The 25,218-nt window shown below is 34.4% G+C and overlaps 1 protein-coding gene across 1 annotated transcript in view; it reads right to left on the bottom strand.

Moving 5' to 3' along the window:
• The window catches only part of LOC143249728 (acetylcholine receptor subunit beta-like 1), a 122,746-nt gene extending 97,769 nt beyond the window's left edge, over positions 1-24,977 (bottom strand). Inside the window, exon 1 of the mRNA XM_076500046.1 lies at positions 24,524-24,977. Coding sequence (XP_076356161.1) covers positions 24,524-24,584 — 61 coding nt within the window. The 5' untranslated portion in view covers positions 24,585-24,977. The remainder of the gene's footprint in view (positions 1-24,523) is intronic.
• Positions 24,978-25,218: the final 241 nt, after the last annotated feature.

The raw sequence follows: 25,218 nt of genomic DNA, 5'->3' as shown, positions 1-25,218 counted from the left end.
CACATCAGTAAAAGCCACCAAGTGCCCCACTACCGTAAAGAGTTCTAATTTCTGTAACTTGAAATACAACACGAAAATAAAAGTAATTAGAGATGGAAATAAGCGAGTTTGGCTCAACCTGTTATAAACATTCATCCAAATCATATTTCGTGTCGTCAATCGTAAAAACTCAATACAGTAGGTACACAAGGGAAGACAAAAAATTACCTTCGCGTTACATTCTAACAATCATTCCCGAGTTGTCAAATTTTTATCTGGTAGTACTGCAAAGTAGGGGTTACGAAAAACCCGATAGATCAAATAAGCATAGAAAGTAACAGACAAATTTTGACAATATGGTAAACATTTCAGCTGAAATATAAAATTGGTGTTAATTTTATATATTATGGTACAATATACTTACTTATTGCACCTAAGGGAGACTCATATACAACAATCACAACTGAGTTGAATCTTGCATAAAACAAAGGCAAATCGTCTTATAGGTGAGTTCTAAACATCGTCCAGGGAGATTTCTTTAAAACGTTTTCCAGGTAAATGTCTTCCAACATTTACTCTCAAACTCAACACGGGTGATCATTAGGTGTAATCTCATATATATTGACACAAAACAAAGTCACGTTAACTTTTGTGCATTACAGGTTCTTTTACGGAGTTTCAACAGGTAAATGTCCGCCAATAATTCATAGAAAACCTTAACAATCACTAAGTATTTTTTTTTTTGCGTGGCGACATGACACAGTACTATCGACTTATAGGGAAGATTATTAGTTTTCGCAAACTATCAATTTCTCCGACACCTTTAACTGTCTGAAATGTGTATCTAGCAATTTTTGTGTAATCTGCTTCACAGAAATTCGTCTATTGAGTTATAAATTAAGTTGCTATTGCAAAAACATATGGCTAACCTTTAGTTACTAAAAATTAAGAGCCACAAATTATTTTCGATTCTTAATTGTTTAAATATCTAACGGTCCTGCATATAAAAATAATCCTCTTGTGAAACTGTTACATAGCTTGGAAAGCAAGGAAAGCTTGTCATTATACTTCGGGCCTGGCATGGACAAGTGGTCAAGGCGCTCAACTCGTAATATGAGGGTCGCTATTAGAATCCCCGTCGCGCCAAATAAACTCGCCCTTTCAGCCGTGGGAGCGTTATAATGTGACGGCCAATCCAACTATTCGTTGGCAAAAGAGTAGCTCTAGAGTTAGCGATGGGTAGTGATGACTAGTTGCCTACCCTCTAATCTCATACTGCAAAATTAGGGACGGCTAGAGCAGATAGCCTTCTTGCAACTTTGGCGAAATTCAAAAGCAAACAAACATTATATTTCGACTAACTATCATTGCTGAGAAACAATCAAGTGGCAAACACACAATGTATCGCATATCTTATGCAGAGTACACCACTTAATATTTTGGAAATTTATTAATGTTTTTTCTAATTCAGTCATTGATTTTTAAACTAAATGACCATCCTACCTGTTGATCAAACAGTAATTCCCAAGTATAACATTATGAGGTCAACCTCTAGGCCAATTATTGAAACAAACTTAACTGACCTCCATTAACATTTTCTCATCTGATTCCTCATGAGTAGCCAGACTTGTATTACAAATATTATTCTCATCATCAGCTGAGATGACAGGTACAAAACAATACACTTCTCATCACAGTCATCTTGATCAGTCTCCTGAGACTCCATTATGATTTCTCTGAGCAGTGTATTTTGTACTATATATATATATATATATATATATATGCTCAGTGTATTGAGTCGTATATAATTTTATAATAACACGTCAAACACCTAGGTGCCCTACAGTTAATGAATTACGCAAAGCCTGAAATATTCCCTGCCTTATCACGAGCTGGTGATATAATCAATCAGATCTTCTGTGCTGCTGATTCGGACTACGACGTGCAAATAAACTGTAATATTGAATGTGTTTTTTGTGTGTTTGTGTTTTCTTATAGCAAAGCCACATCGAGCTATCTGCTCAGCCCACCGAGGGCAATCGAATCCCTGATTTTAGCGTTGTAAATCCGTAGACATACCGCTGTACTAGCGGGGGCTGTAATATTGAAAGATTGTTATATAACACACAATCATACCTTCCATGTTTCTGAAGTTAGCGGCTATTTTTACGATACACCGCACACGCAAATGTTGAAATCACTATCGTGCAAGTAGTGGTGGTAATGTTTTAAAATGCTAAAACTGCAAGGTGTTGTTTGTTATTCTAAAGTATTGGCACTAAGAACCACTCACTCTATGGCTGACATGTAAAATTATGAACTTCATACTATCCTCTACTTTGGACAAACGCGTGCCAATTTTACTATCACTAAAATTTGTATTCTGGGTGAATGGACAAATGGAATGACTGGTGCTTTGACCAAAATTCACTTAAAGGACTAGAACACATCTACACATTTCCCTCTTCACATAAAATGTGTATCAACCTTAGTCAGTGCAGATAGTGGTATAATTATTTGAGAGAAATTGACTCAAAACTATCAATAATGCTACATAAAACCTGAAAACAATTCTTGTTTACAGAATGTAAGAACCAGTTTTTAACTGTTGCAGTTTTTGTAGTATCTTGGAAACTCTGACCCTATCAACCATGTGATTAGAAAACTGTATTTAAGAGTGCATATATTCTTGGTTTGCATTTCAAATCTGCATCCTTGATGTGCTGCAATCACCATTCTTATCTTCTCAGTTATGAATTTAAAATATGTAAAAGAACAGGTGTATCAGCTATACAGGTAAGGCATCTCTCATTCACATTCCTTGCATGTAAGCTCCATTAGTCTCTCAAAAATAGTAAATGCTTTACATTAACTAAATTGCATACTTGTAATTCATATAGTCTTTCTCAAGTGCTGAAAATATTCTTAGGTGAATATTATTTGTTGAGCTCAGTTTGTCAATATACAGAACCTACATCTAGTGTACTGGAATAATAAAAATCTTCTAACTCGTCCAAGAAGTCATGTGTGAATGATAATTGGAAGTCTAAAACAAAAAAAAGCTTGCGGCTCCTTTCATATTATTCGTAATGACTGCTAGAGACAACAGTACACTCTTCAGTGCTAACTATTTGTATAGTACTCTAATGAATCTGTTTAATAGTTGCTTATTTGAATGTGCAGTTGATTATTTGCATAGGCGATGACACGTGACTGTTGTCTACCCAGTTGGTCATCTGATCTTAGTAACAAATCATCATACTTCCTGAACAATTCACAGTGCTGATTGCAGATTTTTTACATTCCAGACAAAAATAAGTGTTTTATGCATTGGTTTCTAACATTTACATATGTAATGACAACACTCTAGACTGTCCATAGTATACCCCGAAATGTCGTTTGAACATTGAAGAAAACAGCCAAACCTTTTCAATGTGCACCATGTAGTCCACTGTTTTCAGGCTATATATGGTTAGCAGTGAATTGTTTTGTTGTAGAATTGCGGTTTCCATGTGGTACAAGCAAACCTAACTGGCAAGTTTTGTAGTAGGCCCATTTCTGGGATACTAAAGCCTGAATTTAAATGAGAGATAACTTTATTCACTCTGTGATAGTGCTAGAACAAAAATTCATGTTTGCTTTGTAATTTTCTAAAACAAAGTTAGCGCCAATTGGTTAAAGTGGTGGCTTTCCATAAAGTACCTAATTCATGATAAGATGTAGTAAAATGTTTGGTTTGTCAATACCATGCACTAAAGACTCAACCTTACACATATATTATAATCTGAATGGAGCATATGATGGCAGGTTCATTATTCATTCAGCCAGCCATCATAACTTTGGATGTGATCTGGCTGCTGCACTCCTACAACTTGGTGTCCATATCCAACATAGGCTATATTAATTTAAACCAGTACGTGTCGCAGCTTCTTGCATCTGTTGTGATATTGGTCTAAAATACGTGCATGTGCTATGGTTCTGTTGGTTATAGGATAAGAGTCTATTAAGCAAAAAAATCAAAATAGAGTATCGTTATCACATGATCTTGGCGTCATAACGAGTCAACTCTTAGCTGAGAATATGGTCGATCCATGGCAATTGGGCCATGTTGTTGTGTGGAAAACCATGCTGAGTACATAATTGTGTCTTGTTTTGCTGCATAGGAATTAATGGTTGACATTTATTTTGAGCTTAAAAAGCCACGGTGGACCCTGGAGATTTTATTGGAATCAAGCCCACAGCTGCAGGTGGCACTACTGTTGGTTTATTTTTCTGTTCCAATCAATGATTTGGCATAACTACTTCAAACCAGGTTGCCACACAAATGGACTTCAGGGAAGATGCCTCACACGGTGCTACACGGATTCAGTTGGTAATTCCTTAATAAGCTTTTCAATGAGTACCTCATCTCAACCTGAGGGAGACATGCCTATAAACACCTTCTCATGCAGTCTCTTTAAGTTATCTGCGTAAGTAGCCAACTTTTTATAAGACATTCTCTTTAGGTATTGCTAAGTTCTCAACAGGGTTGAATCTGTGGTGTAATTCTTTGAAAACTGTGTCCCAGCCATCCATCAAATTCCTCTTCATTAATGTGCTCTAAAGCAATTACAAAGGAAATACCAAGAATGAGCATCACATACTCAACTGCTAGTTATTGCTTAAAACGGTGAAAAATAACCAAGGACTCAATAACTGGCTCTCAGAACACTATTTGGTTCATTTACTTCCCATATCCACAATGCATGAAGAATGTTGCAGTTAAATGCCTGCTATTTACTTCTGCACTGCTGTATACCTGAGAGATTGTATTTACTTGGAAAAAGCTTTTCACCTTTCTCTAGTTGTCTAGAGACAGAAATTTTTACACACAATTTCTCTTTATCATTTCAGTCTGATGGACTTGTGGTGTAATTACTAAAATTTATGAAACATATGCTTGAAAAGTATGTTAATTTTGACTAGCTAGGATTAGCACTTGTAATATATCGTAAGGGTGTACCATGCAATGGAACGGATATCGACAGTGAGTTCATTAAAAACGCGTATGTTTGGTTAATATATACTGTTTTCTTTTTATCTGATGTAAGGCCCTCCTAGAAGTGAGTATTCGAAACAGCATAGGAGTGTTTACAGTGGTTGAGATGTGCAATGACTAATCTACAAAACTTTCTGTGCAAGCAAATAGGGAAGATCACTGAATAGTAGAAGAGATTTCTCTACAACAAAGTCAAGAAACAGAAATTACCGTATGGATAGTACTTATTTTTCCAGTTGAAATATGTAAACAAATGAAGCACATTGACAAATTGCAATCATATGTTATTAATGAACTATTGATTGATTGATAAGTCAGAGAAACTTGAGAGTAGTGTTTCACAGTATCTCATTTCAAATGATGAGAAGGAAGATGTTGAATGTATTTATCTGATAATAAGTGACAAATGAAATGACGAAATGCCTGTAAAGGAAATGAATATCTATAGTTCTTAACCATGTCAGTAATGAAAACTTCCTGATTATTATAGCTTGGATTAACTGCTCTACTGAAGGTTCTTAACTGAAAATACAATAACTGAAAGGGCTTTGTTACCATTGCTTTCTGAACTATAAATTACAATTTATGAGTATTATCACCAAGCTTGGACAGACAGTTCGTCACGAAAGTAAATGGATTCATGCTCTCCTAACTATTAGATTGTGTTTCTGATAAAAAGTGTGGACTTTTCATTGTGATTAGCACTTGATTTCCAACAGTCAGGAGAGTCAGGATTGTAATTCTAAAAATTTGTGAGTGAAAGAAAATCTACATTATTGAACGAAAGGAAGTAGCACTTATGTTTGTTCTGAATTTCGCACAAATCTACATGATGGCTATCTGTTCTAGACGCCTTTAATTTAATAGTGTAAGACTAAAACGAATAAAGGTAGTCATCACCCCCCCCCACCAAGAACTCTTTGGCTACTCTTTCACCAACGAATAGTGGGATTGTCCACACACTATAACACTCTTATGTTTGAAAGAGCGAGCATGTTTGGTGTGAAGGAGATACCAATCCGCGACCATCAGATTACGACTCAAGCGCTCTAACCACATTGCCATGCCGAGCCTGTGGCACTCATTAAGTGAATGCAGGATATCAGATGATAGCTACTTGATTATCGTTAAGCTTCAACACAGAATATAAGTTAAGTAACTATAAAGACAAATGAAATACATCTTTCTTTTTGAATTTTCCAGATTCTGCGACGTCAGTTAGAACAACTGTACTGCCTCATGTACGATGATAGTGTTTTAATGGTACCAATACTAGTACTTGTTGCACCGAACACTAAAAGTACTTTACTGTTGGTTACAGTATTTCGCGAAAATTGACGCTTACCATTGAAACAGCGTAACTACTAATCTTAAATACGAAAATATTAGTTTAATATTCTTAGTTAGACTACATTCTGCTGGATGTTGAATTTCACTTTTCACAAATGATGGCATTTTACAGCATCATAATTATCATAATATAGTTTATGGGAATAGTCTAAGTCAGCTACTAGTGTGTAAGTGAGATTTGTAATATGTATATATATATATATATATACATCTTAGCAATATATTTATATAAATATATATGTTTGTAGTGTTGCATGTATATATGAGATTGTGCTACCTGGCCTGTGAAACATCTTCAAATATAATTTTAGCCTGTTATTTTCAATAATGTTGGTGTAAGAATGTTTCAGTTTTACCTTTGAAATATTTAAAAGGCAATGAAGTTTTTGGAATACAAAAGATAAATGGCTGGACTTATACTACACTTGAAGAAAAACACAGTTTGACCTGTTGCTGTCAAGTCATCAGGAATATATCAATGGGATCGAAAGGAAATGTTAGTGAGTAGGCGAAATTGTCTGTAGAATGTAATGTTCATAAACAGTTGTTTGTATTAAACCAAATATAAGCAACATTTTATTTGGTTATGATTGAATGTTTCAAATCATGCAGATTGACATATTCTGAAAATCACAAAGTATTCTGAATACTTTCTTAGCTTCTTTTCAGTATAAGATTCATTAGAAATGGATGAAAACGTAGGTTTGTGTATAACTGGACGCAAGATGTAATATTCTCGTGGAATGGTTCTGTAGTTATCTTTAATAAAGAAAACATGATGTTGGTGTTACAAAATTTAATGGGTCAGTAAATCGAGGTTAGAGTGCATGTATGGCTTGTCTATTTTGGTTCCTCATATACGTTTTAGAGTTTCTAGTTTCAAACTTTCCTTTTTTTTCTGAAAGGACTCATGCTCTGTTTTATATAACAACCATAAGCCTGTAGAAATATCACTTGAATACAACAGTAATTTTAGTACGCTGATTCTAAAGAATAATATAGGATGCAGAAATGTATTAACCATGCTATTACAATTTTATCCTACATTTTGTTGAAGTTTTCTGATCAATAAGAATTTCTTTGACCTTGTATTTTCAATTCTGATCTCCAGTATTTAGATCAAATTAGTAACCTTTCTGGCTTTCTTTGTTTTCAGTTAATTCATCGGCATTTTCACTATCAGTGTTGTTAAACTATGTAAAATATTTCTGCAATGTTACAGAAGGCAACTTTGAGGAAATTCATTGCTTGATGATGCATTGAACATATAGGAGCTGATCAATGTTACCATTAGCTACCCTTGAGAAATAATTAGCTCAATACCAGTTATAGGAAAGGGTGAGGATCCAGCCTGCCATTTATTCAGCCAGCAATAATAACAACAGAACCAGAGTCTTTAGCTAAGAAATCTAACAATAGAGCATGAAGTTGAACTATCATGATAAGATCTTCAAGAAGAAATGTTGATGGCATTTAATGTGTCTACACTTCTGAAATGCCCACAACATTTTCAGATCTAGCATGACTTTTGCAGTGCAGAAAAATGCAATAATAATAATAAAGACATACAAAGTCATCTGGTGACTACTGCTTCAGAGTACCAGCGACAAATACCACAGCAGCAGCGGAGATAGCTAGAATATATTCCACCTTTAACACTGATCTATTAATGTACATGATTGAATACCAAAGTGCCTAAGAACTGCTGTTGGTGATATTAAATCTGCTCATTAAGTTCACGGTTTAAATAAAAGTGGTTTACTCTTCATTTAATCATGATTCTAAAGCACCACAGCCAAGAGCACACAACCAGGTGGATGGAGAGCTGGATACCGTATAATCTCGGGAAAGATCCCCTTTTGTAGCTGGAAAGAAAGATGTGCCATCTCTGTGAGGATATGGTTAGAATTCAAAAGGCTCTTCTAAGAGTCTGAAAGGTTATCCATCAGTCAGACCATCATGACCAACAGCAATTCAATATTTGCATTGAAGGACTGGCTGTCAGAACTCCTATAAGCAAGTGGTTACACCTTTTCGAAAAAGGTATGCATGCATGTATTTCTATCACGTCTTTATTTAATCAGTTGATCAGTTTTAACATTATTTTGTATTATCCTGTGTACTTATATTTGTTTTCATTATAAATATGCTGGCAAACCACCATTTTCTTCTTTTGATTTTTGCCATTATTTTTTTTTCTCACCCAGGTTTCGTTACTGTATTGTATACTTACAGAAAATAAAAATAACACCTCATGTTTCGTCATTATTTGTCAAAATTGCTTTATAAATAAAACAAATCACTCACTAATTCTTTATTTGACACACTCTTAAAGCATCAACGCAATAACAAAATATTTTGAAACATCTCTATTTATTACAGTTCATTAACAACTGAACCATTAGAAAATAATTTGTAACCGAATTAAGTTATTGTTAATAATGTATCTATCCTCCATTCACCTCAATTATGGCAGCTATTTATTGCTTCATGGATTGACAGAATAAGTCTAATTTGATATTTTGGTAATGATCTCCATTCTTCCTTCAGTACTGCTCTGATTTGCTGTTGATTATCTGGAGGGTGTAGATGCTGACAATGTTCAATGCTGGTCAATAAAGAACATTAAAGTCATTGTTCTCCAGAAACTCAATACCGATATCATCCACGCGTGGTCTAGCACTGTATTGCTGAAAACCAAATCAAGCCAAACATGATCAAGAAAAACAGGCAGTTTCACTTACTGAAAATGTTCATACCGAGTTCTCTGAAAATTCAAATCCTCCTCAATAAACTGAAGCTTTATCTGGCGACTAGTAGACATACTGGGCCATACTATCATTCCAGGACCTTCATATTTGTCCACATGAAGCAGTGTACCTCTCACTTTCCTTCCTGTACACCCTTTTCCTTCCATATGCTATGAACTTTTGAAACTTTTCCTCATCACTAAAAACGACCAAAAACAACTGTTACTGTATCCATCAATGGTGGGTATGGCACCATTAGACGCAGTTCCCTCAGTGATGAGCAGAAAGACTACACTTGTGTAAAGCATTAAGGTCGGACCTCAGTTGTCGCAAATGACTGTGAACGGTTCTGGCTCACACAGATCTGTTTTGTGTAACAACTGTGGCAGCAACTTCTTCAGTAAAGGATTTGAATGGGTTGCAGAGATGCATCGGTTCGATCCGTCAGTTTTGTTGAGAGGTAGTCGTGCAAGATCATTCTGGTCTTGGATGGCCTGCTGATCTTCCAGTATCATCATACTGCTGGTGTAAATGCACAATCGTCAAATAGTTGATCTTCTGTACTCCTATTGCACACTGCGAGCCCTATTTCTTTGTGACTGAGTCAGCTATTACATCATGAATATGTGAATTGCATTTGCTTTCTGGTCCTTTTTAACGAAGTCGGTCACGTCATTTTAAGGTATGTTCATTGGGATGATTGTACTGCCTCGTGTGAATAATGGACATACGCCAGATTTGTACATTTTATTTGGGTCACTAAATCCACTGAGGCATAACCATCAACACTGCCTGTTTTATTTCGTTGTTTAACCCAACAAACAAACCTAATGCTATGATGTGGAGCTATTTGTTTTGGAACCAAAAAAAACTAACTAAAATGGTACTTTTTAATTTATCTGAAAGTACACAAATTTCTCCATTTTTCTTATTTATTTAATGATTCAACTAATCGAACATTTCTTCACCATTTAGTGTATATATGTAAGTAATCTATGACAGGCTTAGATAAGAACGGTTATTTTATAATTTTACTTTCTAAACTTTTTTCTATTTCCATTCTGCTGGTACTGAAAGTCTATGGAAAAGTTACTTTATTTCTTTTGATTTTTTTTAATTTATGTATTTCAAACCTAGTTTTTAAGGCTTTCAAATTATCATGTTAAGTACATGGTAATTTTTTTTTCTCACAAAGCCGATGTTTATTATTGTATTTTCACTTAATGGCTTATTTTTTCAGTGTAGAAGTATTTTTATTCTATTAATTATATAAAAATTATTATATGGTCTTATTCAATGTTTTTGATCTCACTAAAGAGTTTATTTAATACTTTACTATGATTCTCAGAGGGTTTTTGTTATATGTTGCATTCCTAACTTTGTTAAAGGATTATATTTTGTTTTGTGTCAAACTGTAACTCGTTATACAGATCAATACAACATTGTGTTTTATTCAATGTTTTTTCTTTACTTCTGAGTTGTGACTTAGACATATTTTGACATAAGTTTTGTGTTTTGCATTTTATTTGTTCGTATAGCTAGACAAGTGTTTTTAAATAGATGAGGTAAGTTACGACAATTTCTTGACTGATATGCGAGTTAATTTAATAGATTTTCCAGTTTTAAGATTATGTGCAGCCAGGTCTGATTGAAGATATTGTCTTAAAAATAGAAATTTAGTCAAGTATGTCACTAAGTTTCTCTCGGTTAAGTTATTCATAGAACTGGATGAGTCATCAAGAATGTCACATGTACTTTCTATTATGAAGGATTACTATAGCATGAAACATGATATAGATAACGAGAGTGATCAATACTGATGGTAAGTGAGATGATGCCCCACGGGCTCAGCATCCTTTGCTTTGTAGTGGGATTGATTTTACGTCTCGTTGTCAGCATGTTAATTCTGAGAGGACTGGGACAGGTTGGGAATTGTTGTTGCAAATTCTTAGTTTGTTTGTTTTGTATTTAAGAACAAAACCTCACAATGGATTATCTGTACCCTGACCACCACGGGTATCAAAACTCGGTTTCTAGCTGTATAAGTCCGCAGACATCCGGCTGTGCTACGGGGAAAAGGCGCAAATTATTGGGGAAGTAACTTTAAGTTTTTTGCTTAACTCCGCTGGATCTAAAGCTTTTTCCGGTTACTTCTCCTGTGACACAGCATTAAGTGTAGGGAATTATAATATTAGAAACCGGGTTTCGATAGAAATGGTGGGCAAAGCACAGATAGTTCCTCGTATAGTTTTGTGCTTAATTTTACGCAAACAGACAATAATGAGAACTAATAATTGGTTAAGTCCATCCTGCACACACAATTCATATAGAAGGCTAGCTTTCGAACTGAATAATAAATTATCGATTGAGATTAAAACACCAAAACTGATTTGCATAAGCCTTAAGCTATATATATGAAAAGATGTTAGATGCTGCGATTTTAACATTGTCACTGGAATATTTTCACAGAATATACACCTTGAGATATTAAAAGATCACACCTATTTTATTTAATTCAAAAAATGCTCTTCAATGATGTTTGTTTACCAGGATAAAACACCTTGATTAATTATCATATACACCATCATTGCATAAGTAAGTGCAGTTCATGAATTTAGACGTTTGGCATAGGAATAAACGCAAGTACCAAAAGTTATTAAACAGCGCTCAAAATAGTCAGTTGATATGACATTAAAAAGATTCGCACCAAGACGTTTTGAGTACTCATGTGCCTTTTCGGTTCTCAAAATCCTAATTTCTTCCTTTGAAATGGCGATCGGAATAGTAATTTAAGATGTACGTTAACTTATGCTGATTGTAATCTGTTTTGAAACAAATAAGAAACAAGATGGGAAGATTTTTAAAAATGCCGGAAGCAACTTTTGATAAAATATAAGTAGATTTAAACAAAACGCACAAAGTTAATACGAGCAATATGTTAAGGCAGAGAGAGCAGCAATTACTGCTGGATTGAAATAAGACTTAACATCAGACGTTTCATCTTGTTTCGGACTTTAATTTTGTTCATTGCTACTTCATGCGTGGGTGCGGTTGCGAATCGGAGAGATATGCCGCTAAACACGTCCTATACTTTCAGCTCTTAGCGCTTTATAAAAGTGACAGTTAATCTAACTATTCCATTAACAGTCATGGAAATGGTGGATGCTTTGGACTAGCTGCTCTTTCTCTGGCCAGCAGTTGTAAATTAAAGACAATGATGTCTGATTCATGAGGTGTCACTCAGGTTGAACATACCAAACATTTAAGACTAATTTTTATATTTGAATGGTTTGAAGCAAAATAAGGGAACTCAGTAAAACAGAAAATAAAACTTTTTGACCACTATCTGTAATAAAAAAGATTTAAAAGTTTATAATTTAATGGAATAGATATTTAAGGAATTCACTGAAGCGCTTATCGGAAAAAAAAACCCAACTGAAAACGGTTCTGCTCCAAAAGATATTTCATTAGCAAAAATAAAATAGGTTAAAAAGGTTAGTTCTTGAAATATATTCAGTGTTGGATACTAACTGTTCTTTATAAAACCTTGTACTGAAAGGCGAGAACGTAGGCTGTCGAATATGCATAGGAATATAATGAGGTTCTAACTTAAAGTAAACGATAGCTAGATGCCCAAGGTGACTCTTTTAACCACGTGTTGGGTTGAATGGACCAAGTTGAATTACATGTGGATTCTACTAAGTTAAAGTATCAAACGTGGGGGAGGAAGAAATCTATGGAAAGAAAAATTTTAGGAAATTTCTAATAACTGTCCTGCAAATAAGCTGTTTCTGTTTTGTACATCTGCTTGGATGGAAAGTTTCTATCATGACAAACGTACACATAAAAGTAGTTTGACATTACTAAGAGATGATGGCAGCCAACCAAAGAGAACATAACATTTGATTTACTTAAAATAATAATTCATTTGATAATGTGATCTAAAATATCGCTGGTTAGTATTTTTTGCATAAAAATTATCAGTACTGTTTTGAAGTTAAACTTTACGATGGAGAAGAAATCAATCTTGAATATTGTATAATATACAATGTAAAAAAACAATAACACATTTATACAAACAAGTCCAATTAGATTCATGTTTTATTATTTTGTTTTCTAAAAATAAAATCTAGATTCTACTTTAGTACCAAATTGCAATAGAATTGATGAATATAAATAATTGTTATTTTTTCTTCAAGTACTTTCAATTGAGTATGTTAGAAAAGGGTACTGAATATCCTCTACACCTAATCTGTTAGGCCCTCAGACTCGAATCCTCATCACACTAAAACACACTCAGTCTTTTAGCCGTGAAGGCGTTATTATATTCGCTGGTGAAAAGAGTAGCCCAAAAGTAGACTAGGTGTCTTCCCTCTAGTTTTACTCGTAATCTGAGGGTCGCGGGTTCGAATATCCGTCACAACAAACATGTTCGCTTTTTCAGCCGTGGGATTGTTATAATGTGACGATCAATCCCACTATTCGTTGGTAAAATAATAACCCAAGAGTTGGCGGTGGGTGGTGATGACTAGCTGCCTTCCCTTTAGTCTTTCACTGCTAAATTAGGGACGGCTAGTTTAGTTAGCCCTAGAGTAGCTTTGCGCGAAATTCAAAATAAACCAAACTCTCTAGCCTTACACAGTTAAATTAGGGACGGCTAGCACAAATAGCTCTCGTGTAGCTATAATGTTAATTTTGTTACTAAACATGTAACAGCTCAAACTTCTGAGCAGGTAACTATGAATTTGCCTTAAAGTTCTCGTGTCTACATTCTTTCTATGAAATTAAATAAGACTAATAAATACCCTCATCATTCACCCACCCATAAAACAACAAACATTTTTGCTTTAAAATTCCGCCAGCACATTCACTCTAATAAATTACTGCCTTAAAATTGCACCACGAAAATAAATTCTTCTGTCAGAATGTAACCAGTAACGTATTCATCCAAAGATTGACAGTTAGTCAATCCATCAAACCCGTGGACCTAAATTTTAATAAGCACTGAAAATCCTTAAAATCATTTCTACCTCGCTCCAGGTGTAAAACTACACGATAAACAGAGTCTGCCACAACTAACCTCGTTGCAGTTTTATACTATGGAACAAATACAATATGCCACAATTAACCTCGTTGCAATTTTATATCATGGAACAAATACAGTTCGCCAGAACTAACCTTGCTGCAATGTTGCACTATGTAACAAATACAGATTACCACAACTAATCTTGCTTCAGGCGTTAAAATATGTAACAAATACAGTTCATCATAGCTAACTATAATGCATATAATTTGTATATTATCACGTTCTTTTGTTTGTCCCTTTTAAGTTGGAGTGACGCACTTTTTGTGTACCAATTCCCATAACCATAGCGGGAAAGTGATTAGTCTACGGACTTACAACATCAGAATCCGGGGTTTTCATTCCCCGCTGTGGACACAGCAGATAGACCAATGCAGCTATGTTCTGAAAAGCGAAATAAGCAACAACACGTTAATTAAAAATATAAATTAACTCCTGTAAACAAATTTTTGGCTCAAATATTCTCAAAGAAATTTGTATAAATAATCTAAAAATTATTAAACATAAAGCAACACAATGCAAGTACGTACTGACACACCACGACTGGTATCAAAATACGATTTTTTAGTGTCGTTAGCCTATAAACTTACCACTGAGTCACTGAGGGTCGCTATGCAAAAATAAATGCGTGTGTTTAAATTAAAAGTTGTATTTTTTGCTTCCAAAACAATTCCAACAATGAAAATTATACCTTTATTAATGTAATTCATTAATTTGTTTTTAATTTCTCTTTGTACTAATGTGAGCATCATATTTAATATAATCAATCGACGAATTGAAAAAGGAGACAAAAACTACAGGGAATCCCAAAAAATGTATACCCACTTTGAATGATTATAACTCACTCAAGCTTTCTTTTTTCACAGGTGCAACTAATTCGAAGTAATGGCAGAAGCAAGACTAAGCTTTGAGAAAAGGAAATTTATCTTAAAGTGTTACTGGAAGTGTGAGAACGTAGCTGAAGTGTAAAGACGGTCTAGTAGGGAGTTGCAAACAAATCCACTAATGTGACTCACCAATACTCGCATCAGAGATAAGTTTGAAACAAATGAAACTGTTCAAGACGTCAATAAATGGCGTTCTGGAAGACCACGGTCGTCCACCAGTCCCACACGAGAAGCAGAGCTGTTAGAAAGTCTCCACCGATCTCCAAGAAAATCTGTTAGTAAACAGCCCGTGAGACAGGAATCCCAAAATTGAGTGTCCATCACATGTTTAAGCGCGTTCATTGGAAAAGTTTTATTCCGGCATTAGTCCACGCTCTCAATGAAGATGATCCTGACCGAAGAGTTGAATGTTATGAGTGGTACCTGACAAAATCTGCAGAGGACGCACAGTTTCCAAACAAGATTGTTTAGAGCGGTAAGGCCTCATTTAAATTAAATGGCTCAGGTAATAGCTGCAATTGCACCTACTGGGCACCTGAAACCCACATGTTACGGTTGAACACCACGTAAACTTATCAGAGGTTACAGTGTGGTGTGGATTATCAGCGTTGGGCGTAATTGGACCATTCTTTTTCGAAAACACAGTCACTGGTCTTGTTTATCTGAACTTGATGAAAGAATCTGTCGTGCCACGTATTCGAGAGCAATTGATGAGGATTTTTATTTCCAGCAAGATGGAGCACCTCCTCACTACCATCGTAATGTGAGGACCTATCTTGACGAAAATCTGCCGAACAGATGGATTGGGTGAAGAGGTAGCACTGAATTTCCCTCATGTTCACCAGACCTCACAACTCTGGACTTATTTTTATGGGGATTCGTCAAAGATAAGGTTTATAGCACAAAACCTGCAACAATCAATAAGCTGAGAGCAGCAATTGAAAGAGAATGCACCCAAATACAAAATGAAATGATTTGTGAAGTTTGGAATTCCATCTGTCCGCGTTATTAGCAGTTCATGGATCAGAACGGTCATCAGTTCGAACACCTGCGATAACTCTAAAGATTCTACACTTGTCTTCTGAAACTTGGATTATAAAACCTAGATATATCTTAATAAACATTGTATTTATAATCATTCAAAGTGTGTATACATTTTTGGGACACCCTGTATATTTTAAGTGTTTCTAAAGGCATTCTTATCAATAAGTAGAACAGCGCTTTGTTCGTTTGAATTTCGTGCAAAGTTACACGAGGGCTATCTGCGTTAGCCGTACCTAATTTAGTATCGAAAGGCTAGAGGAAAGGCAGCTAAATCATCAAGACACACCGTCAACTATGGAAATACACTTTCAGTAACAAATAGTGGGATTGACAGTTACATTGTAACGTCCCCAAGGCTCAAACAGTGAGCATGTTTGACGGGACGAGGGTTAGAAACAGTGCTATGAAACCTGAACTTTCACAATGTCAAAATAAAGATAAAAATTACATTTTAAATTAATTGCATATATATTTTATTTTCAAAGGAAAATATGATGTTATTACATGAATCTATAATTTAACCCTATTTCTTCACGTTTTTTATAATCAGATTGAATTTTAAATAAGCTTGTATATTAATTGCAGCTGTGTTCATTTTAATAAAATGATAGCTGGAAATCACTGAGTTTGGCGCATAAAGTTTCTTTGAAGTGCAAAAAATAAAAGTTCTCTTCTCATCACGGGGATCGAAACCTGGTTTCTCTTGCGTTGCAAGTCCACACACATACTACTGTGCTACTAGAGGGGACTCAGATATTCTACAAATACACAACTCCAATAACTGAAAGTTTCTAATAAGAAACGAAAAATACAATAATTTTTATAATCAATGTCAAGTCAATGCTTTGCAAGCTGTCGGCGTTTAAACATGAACTTTCATTAGAGTGTTATAATTTGTAGATTATTGCGATAGAGTAAATTATCTACGCTGTTTGGTATGCCTTACATTTTAATGTTAATTGTTCACTTGCTTCAGTTAGTTTTTATTTTGTTTCGCTGTTAAATATTACTCTGTCGGTGTCCTTGGGTGAAATCCAACTTACTGGTCGCGATCGAACATCAGAACACGACGGTTCTTCTATAATTGTCACCAAACTGTCACCACTCAACATCCCATTAAAAGCCCAGTACAGCACCAGAAAAAAGTCGACATCGTTCAACGTTTCTCTGTCGTGAGTTGTTTTGAGTAACCTATAGATTCTTCTGCCAACTTTTGAGCCACCAGTCTAAGCTGATGTAACATCTCGGTCTTCTGTTTCGTATTCCATCATTTTCATAATTTCTATTTCCTTGGATGACTCAATCGTCGAACAACGTAAGCTCCAACAGGTATCAGTTCTTTCTCGCCAATTGATGTATTATGATTGTTCTAAATGGGTTCAATATAATATACTTCATGTACATTTCCTCCTAATCACCAAACAATATCTTCATACGGATGTCCTTTATCTATATCTACTTGAAATCATCTTGTCATCAAGACTTTCTATTCTAACCTATATGATATACTTAGTAAAATAAATTGGAATCTCACACAAAAAGCAGTAAACTGGACACTTAACTATTAGACTACCATTTCTGTCAAAGATATCCTATGCTCGTCTTTCGTTACCGAAACAATATCATTATTAACTTAGCAATACGTATTCAAATCTCTCAAAAAGACCCATTAATATGGTTCATATACTGGTTAATAGCAACAGTGTCATTGGTCACATTGTGTTTCATCAAACTTCTATGTAATAGCCTCTGTTTCCTATTCTTGTTATCTTAATCACCCAACTTATTAAGAGAAACATTTGTCTTAAGCGATCGCGCTATCCTTCAACCTATAAACACCACCGAACCATTCAAGCTATCCTTAAACTATCACTTCGCCTCTCTTACAAAATTTACTACCATTTCTATGATCATTAATTTAGATATTATTAATTATGCAGCAAGAACATGTTTTCAACACGTAGGCCACTTAACCAGGGTTCAACACATACTTTCGATCTCATTGTCGTAGGGACTCTGGAAGACTGAGTCTCAACCATACAACTTATTAAAAGTTTCCGTTCCTACATATTACTTTTTTTTCACAAATCAGCAACAATTAGGACTATTTTTAAAGATGATTATCCCGCTTATCCAAATGTTCATCTAACCTTCACTTTCACTGTTATAGGAACTCTAGAAGATTGAGTCTTGACCATATAACTTGTTAAAGTTCCTGTTCCTAAATATTTCTTTTTTTCATAAACCAACTACTTTTAGGACTAATCCTTAAAGATGCTGTTTTCGCCTAACAAAACGTTCCTCAAACCTTCACACAGAGTATAGCTCTATGGATACACCTTCTGTTGCTGTAATTGTCCTGCTAGAGTTAATAGAAGCAGTATCAGAACATAGTTACACACGTAACTGTACAACTGCACTCTTTAAATGTGCGCCAAACTCTTATATTCTTAGCATACCTTCCATCATCCGTGATGACAAGAAAACCCACTTGTAGAGAAAATTATATATTTAAAACGGCTGGTATGGATAGAGAAAACGCTAATAGAGGAGCGAACAACGTTTCGACCTTCTTTGGTAATCGTCAGGTTCACAAAAAAAGAAAGAGTTACTGACCTCTACATTCCTACGCTCAATTACACAACCGCCTTCAAACATGTGGTCAATTACCGGTCAGTAACTCTTTCTTTCTTTGTGAACCTGACGATGACCGAAGAAGGTCGAAACGTTGTTCGTTCCTCTAGTGCTTTCTCTATCCATACCAGCTGTTTTAAAAATATAACACCTTCCATCATAAGTTCTTACCAAGTATACTCATTCAGGGCTTTCTACATTTCACGACGTTTTTTACTGCAATGATCACTCTAAGTGGGACTATATTCACCGCCAAGATGTAATAATAAGAGTTGATATTCATAAGTTATACATCATTTGCACATGTATATATTACTTTGGGCTTCTTTTAGTTTTCCAATTATCTTAAATCATATTTATCTGCAGATATCGCCATAGTTTCTGCGAATGTAGCTTTCAGCTATTTTTCTCCGCCTTCTTTATTGAGTGGGCAGTAACCACTCATCTGCGATGTCATCTTTCCTCCCCTAGACAGCTATAACCATTAGTCATTTTTATAGCCGTAAAATTGCTGATGATCTCTTCTTTACTGTTTCAAGTTTTACCTTAATTGAAGATGTTATTTTCTGAGCATCTTTCAACCTCATTTACGACTGCCTATATCTAAACTATTTTAGGTTTCAGAAATCACCTATACACCAAATCTACAGTGCATTTCAAACTCTTTTCGTCTATTTTAAAAAAAAAATTATCTCCAGTTACACGACCTTTCTGTACTTTTATTTCAGAAGGGCATATGATGCAAGGCTCAAAGCTTTGTTAGAACAGTAAAACATCATCCGTAACATTAGGTCTGTAGTTAGCTTCTGCACTGCTTCCTCTCAATTTTGGCTTATGCTCAAATTACTCACAGCTCAAAGGCCTTCACATCCGGTTCTTTAGGATCATTCAGTACATGTTTCTTTTCTAGAAAAATGTACTATTTTGTCTCTTATTATGAACACTTGTTTCAGGTACCTGGTCGTCATCCCATGACCATGCAAACTCTAATTACAATCTCTCATTCCCAACTTACTTACTGGCAGGACGCCGTCCGTAAGCTATAATTTATTATATGGAATGCACTTTAATTGAATCTATCAGTGTTTAAAAGTGTGCTCTTTCTTTACGAATAGTCGTGAGATCACTTTGTTACTTTCAATATAGCTCTTAGCGGTTCGTTTTCTTCCTAACATCATTCTTTTACTTTTTCTCCCGAGTGGTTATCAGCCCATTTCTTAGAATATTTCCTTAATTATTATCTTGTTGAATTTTGATGAAATCATTTACTACTATTATCTCATGTTGTAGAATCAACTTTACTTGTATTTTCAGCAAGAACCTTGAATTTCACACTTATGTACTCATCTCTGACCGTCACCTATTGATGAGTGCTCAAGCCAGCTTCCACCCGCAACTCTCTACACTGGACCAAATTCTCACATTATCTGGCACAATTTCCAAACACTTTAACATATTTAATCCTACTTTTTTATTGTTTTTATGAATTCATGAATGCGTCTTTGACTCTGTTTCTTACAATTATTCGATCTATAAATTACGGAATATGTTTTTGTTTTTATTGCATGTTTGTCTGATTCTTTGATAGTCATTGTGCATGTATCTCCATCAACAAAACTCGTTTCCGATACTTCGCTGTACATACCAGTCTCTCAAGGCTCACCATTCTCTCTTATTTTATCTTTCATAACTAAGGGATAAGCTTAAAATTATATTCCCTATTTACTTTTACAGATATGCTGATAATATTACTCTCACCCAAGTTCTTCAAATTACTTTTAATAACTTTGTCTGTTGCTGCTATTGGTATCTTACTTTTAGTGCTTATAAAACACAAGCCATTCTGTTTCGTCATAAATTTCATGGATACTATTTACCATTTTTATGTTACCTTAGATAAAGTTCCAATACAGTTGATCAATTTCTGGTTTATGTTACCTCAGATAAAGTTCCAATACAGTTGATCAATTTCTGGTTTATATTACCTTAGATAAAGTTCCAATACAGTTGACCCATTTCTGGTTTATGTTACCTTTGATAAAGTATCAATACAGTTATCTGATATAGTCAAATATGATGGTATTATTATTAATAAATACCACACATGGAAAGCAAAAATGTGAATTCTCCAGCAGAAATTCACTTGACGTCCTTTCCTCATCCATTACTTGTCTGTACTTACACATTCATCAAGCAGTCATTTCTGATCGATGAACGGACATACAGCTTAGATTTCTACTCCCTTATTTTATTATACTAAACTTTAAGTTTTGTGGTACTGCGCACTTTTATTAGCGTATTTTTTTTTTATTAAATTACGTCCTTCTACCTAATACCACATACTTATTTACACCAGTGCACTGTACATACTAAACTTATTACCGTCACAAAAATATAGTTTTTGTCTATACTGTACACATGCTTGCTGCTGAAGATGGTTACTTTTACACTTTTCTCTTCAAGAGGAGAATCACAACCATAATGCTGGTCCCTCGTATACATGGTATGTTATATTTATCATTTCTAAGATTGGATACTACAAACACTAGATTTTGACGACACTATTCGATATTCTCTGTATATTCGATTCCTGCTCTCGCAATCTGTATTTTTTCATATTATGAATAACTTCTTGATAATTGAAATTCTCTCACGGACGAATAGATGGCCATCCAATCCATAATTTAGAATGAAATAATGATTAATTTTTTTTTTAGTCTCTCATGGTCTAGTTCAACTGACGAGTTCTGACATTGAGTAAACGTTTACAATATTTCTATCATAGTAGGTCTGTTGATTTTCAATTTCTCTTCACCCGTTTCATATTTAAGCTGTAGCTTTTAATGTCTTGTACTACATATACAGTGTAGCATTTCAGATCAAAATATGTTGTCACCATCCAGCCTAACAGAAATTCTAGCACTAAACAAAAGACTTCTTGGGGAAAGACTTGTAAGAGTCAACAGATAGGTCTGAAATATTATTTATCCACACCTGTTATTTTGAACCCGAAATTGATAAAATAAAATAAATTTGGAAAAATAGTATTCAGTTTACATGACTTTTACCACAAATAGTAGCCCTGTTGCCTTTCAGTGCTTCACCAGTTTTTGGTGCTTAGACTCCTAACTTCCAAAGTATTATACTGCATACAAAAATAGTATTTAGAAAACGTTTTATTTCTAGTAAGTTGTGATATTGACAAAGAGTGCAGTAACTTGAGGGAAACAGAATATAGATCTTAAATATTTTTTAAGCATATGAACTTCAATCCGAAGTGGAAAAATTAAAGGGCATTTGTAGCTTAAGTATTGGCCCGGCATGGCCAAGCGTGTTAAGGCGTGCGACTCGTAATCTGAGGGTCGCGGGTTCGCATCCCCATCGCGCTAAACATGCTCGCCCTTTCAGCCGTGGGGGCGTTATAATGTTACTGTCAATCCCACTATTCATTGGTAAAAGAGTAGCCCAAGAATTGGCGGTGGGTGGTGATGACTAGCTGCCTTCCCTCTAGTCTTACACTGCTAAATTAGGGACGGCTAGCACAGATAGCACTCGAGTAGCTTTGTGCGAAATTCAAAAGAAGCAAAAGCTTAACTATTTTTTATCATAAATGTTAGGCAAATTAGTTCAATGTTTCATCAGCTTTCAGTATTTAAACCTTAAGTTCTAACGAGTTGAACAAGGATATAGGATTAAACCACACGCGCTTGCTGATAAGGCACTTTTTTCAGTAAATCAAATAAATGCATCATTAGAACATATTTGGAATTCCTATTATACTGTATATTTTGTGGTGTATGTTTTACTAACATAAGAACTTTGCTTAATTTCAGTTCAATATCTTTTATATATAACATTGAAGATACTGACATAAAGCATGTGTGTGTTTTTTCTTACAGCAAAGCCACATAAGACCATCTGCTGAGTCTACCAAGGGGAATCTAACTTCTGATTTTAGCGGTGTAAATCCGTAGACATACCGCTGCACTAGCCGGGGGCTTGACATAAAGAGATGAAAGTTGAATCATTTGGTGTTGTAATTTGAACTGCAACCCCTACTAGTAACTTAATTAATACTAATCGTATGGTTCAATCATTAAAATAAAAATCTTTAAGTAAAATGTCGCGATAATTACCCTTGACTGATTTGTATCAAAGAGAAATAAAAAATAAACTAATTGGCTAGTGTTTATTTGTCAATTTATATTTGGTACAGATGTTTGGGCTTGAAGTTATCAACTTTTACACTTTCTGGATAATATATCTCAACGACTGAAACATGACGGATTAACTTCTTTCACTAATCGACTTTATTCATTAATGTTTTTATTCGTTTATCAACAAATACTCTTTAGTTGAATCAAACTTCTGAGTAAAAGAAAAATAAGTGAAGAATAATTATAAATGGTGAAAGCTTGAAGACGATGCAGATTATATGTAAAATTATTTCAAATACTTATGAACTAAATAAGAAATATTTGCTTGATGACTATCTGTTATTTCAACATGGGTAAAAATACAAATTGAGTGAATTTCTTAATCTGCATTTAATCTCCTAGCAGAAGTTAAAAATAATTAAAATAATTATTCTGCGCAGAGTAATATATGGCTGTATTAAACTTTCCTAGGTAAAAGTTCACACAAAATCTTTATACACTTACAATAGAATAAATGCTTAAGATAATTAACAAAATCGAAACAATAAACAGTAAATAACAAATTAATATTCTATCTGTAATAAGTTTTATAATAAATGAGTTTCATTTATTTAAAGCACAAATGTATCTTATTAAATAGTTTCTAGCACAAAATGTTATATTTCTGTTCATTAAGCAGAATACTTGATTTATGTGATTACAAACACTTCAGTAATTTTGTTCATTTTGTTTCTGTCGAGAGAATACTTCCTTGGACATCATAAAATTGACACTACATTGATTTGGTGACATCATTGTTGTTCATCTAGTAAACATTGATGCTTATGTCGAAAAAAATGTATGTCTTACGGTCCTTAATACAAAACACAAAACGTTATTGCAGTATTTCAAGATAAAATATATATCAATAAATTCATGCGTTTTTTATTAATTTTGTTTTCATTACAGGGCATAATTAATTACTATTTCAATCTGAAGTTAGGTTTCTAATAATTCGACAAAAATATATATACTCTATTGTTTAAGCGAAAATGTTATCACGAACATTCATGTTCTATTTTTGCTTTGTTCGTGCAATTTTCTTAATTTATTATTGCGTATTCAGTTCTTTGAGTGTTTCACCTGTTTCATACCAGGATGCCGCTAAGACTTTCAACAGATTGGCATGACTATAATACGCAAAAATATAGAATTTCTGTTCTATATAAGAGAAAGATTGCTTTATACCGAAGGAGCTGTAAATTGATTAACTATTTTTTATTTCTAGAATATTTTATAATAGTTTCAAATGTATTTTAACAGTTTATTAGCTTACCGTTTCAAATAAAGCAATTGTAACACAACACAATCTCATCTTGTATTATTTTTCAAATCTTTTTATAAAATTTTACATATATTGCCAGTTGAGATATGTGTGTTTACCACATATATTCTAAATATTATATTATTCAAATGCATTCTGAACATTATTGTATAATTGCGTTTAGATATTTTAGTGTAGGTTTATCGTGTTTGTTGTTTACATATTTTGCATATTTATATTATACCAAAAAGAACACTAACCGTAACGGCTTTCTACAAAACCTTGGAAAGTTACTCACCTTGTATTGTTTTAGAACAAAGCAGGATGACAACAGCGAAAATGAGACTTTGTAGAGACATTATTTCCAGACACACGGGTGGATAAACAGACTTTCAACTTTAAGTAACGGTCAAAGAGAAATGGCAGGCAAGGCTGCAGAGAGCAAACTGTGGCCACGTTCAACTCTCGGCATTTGTCGGCCTTCCCGAGACTCTGTGCTCCAGATGACAAGGCTAGCGTAGTAAAGTCTGTTCTATCAATGTTTCAGAGTGCATGATCTAGTTTTTATCTTAATTATTTCGTCCACCGTCAACCATGATAGAATAATCAAATATAGTAATAAAGGCTAAGTAACATCTGTATTAATCACTCTCCATCGATGGTATCAGTTTTCAAAGGACAGTCTAAACTATATTTCCACCAGCCCCTGAAAATATAGTCCTTGACTTGGAGAGTTCTACCTCCGGTGGGGAAGAAAGAGTGACGGCACTGCTTGAACTAGAGTGGATACACAGCGCTCTCTATTGATCAATAACTTAAAAAGTACATTTCTTTACCGTAAGGTGGCGAAAGTTGATGAAATTGCGTATTGCTTTTGTAAGGGTTTCATACAATTTTAGTGCAATGTTAATTATAAATGAGAAACAATTAGCGTTAAAAAAATATATTATATACAATTTTCGATTTCTAGAGGTCTAAGATATTATATACATT

Source organism: Tachypleus tridentatus, chromosome 4 (assembly GCF_004210375.1).
Source record: "Tachypleus tridentatus isolate NWPU-2018 chromosome 4, ASM421037v1, whole genome shotgun sequence".
Classification (NCBI taxonomy): Eukaryota; Metazoa; Arthropoda; class Merostomata; order Xiphosura; family Limulidae; genus Tachypleus; species Tachypleus tridentatus.
The sequence above is the reverse complement of the archived record's forward strand: the minus strand, read 5'-3'. Positions and strand labels throughout refer to the sequence as shown.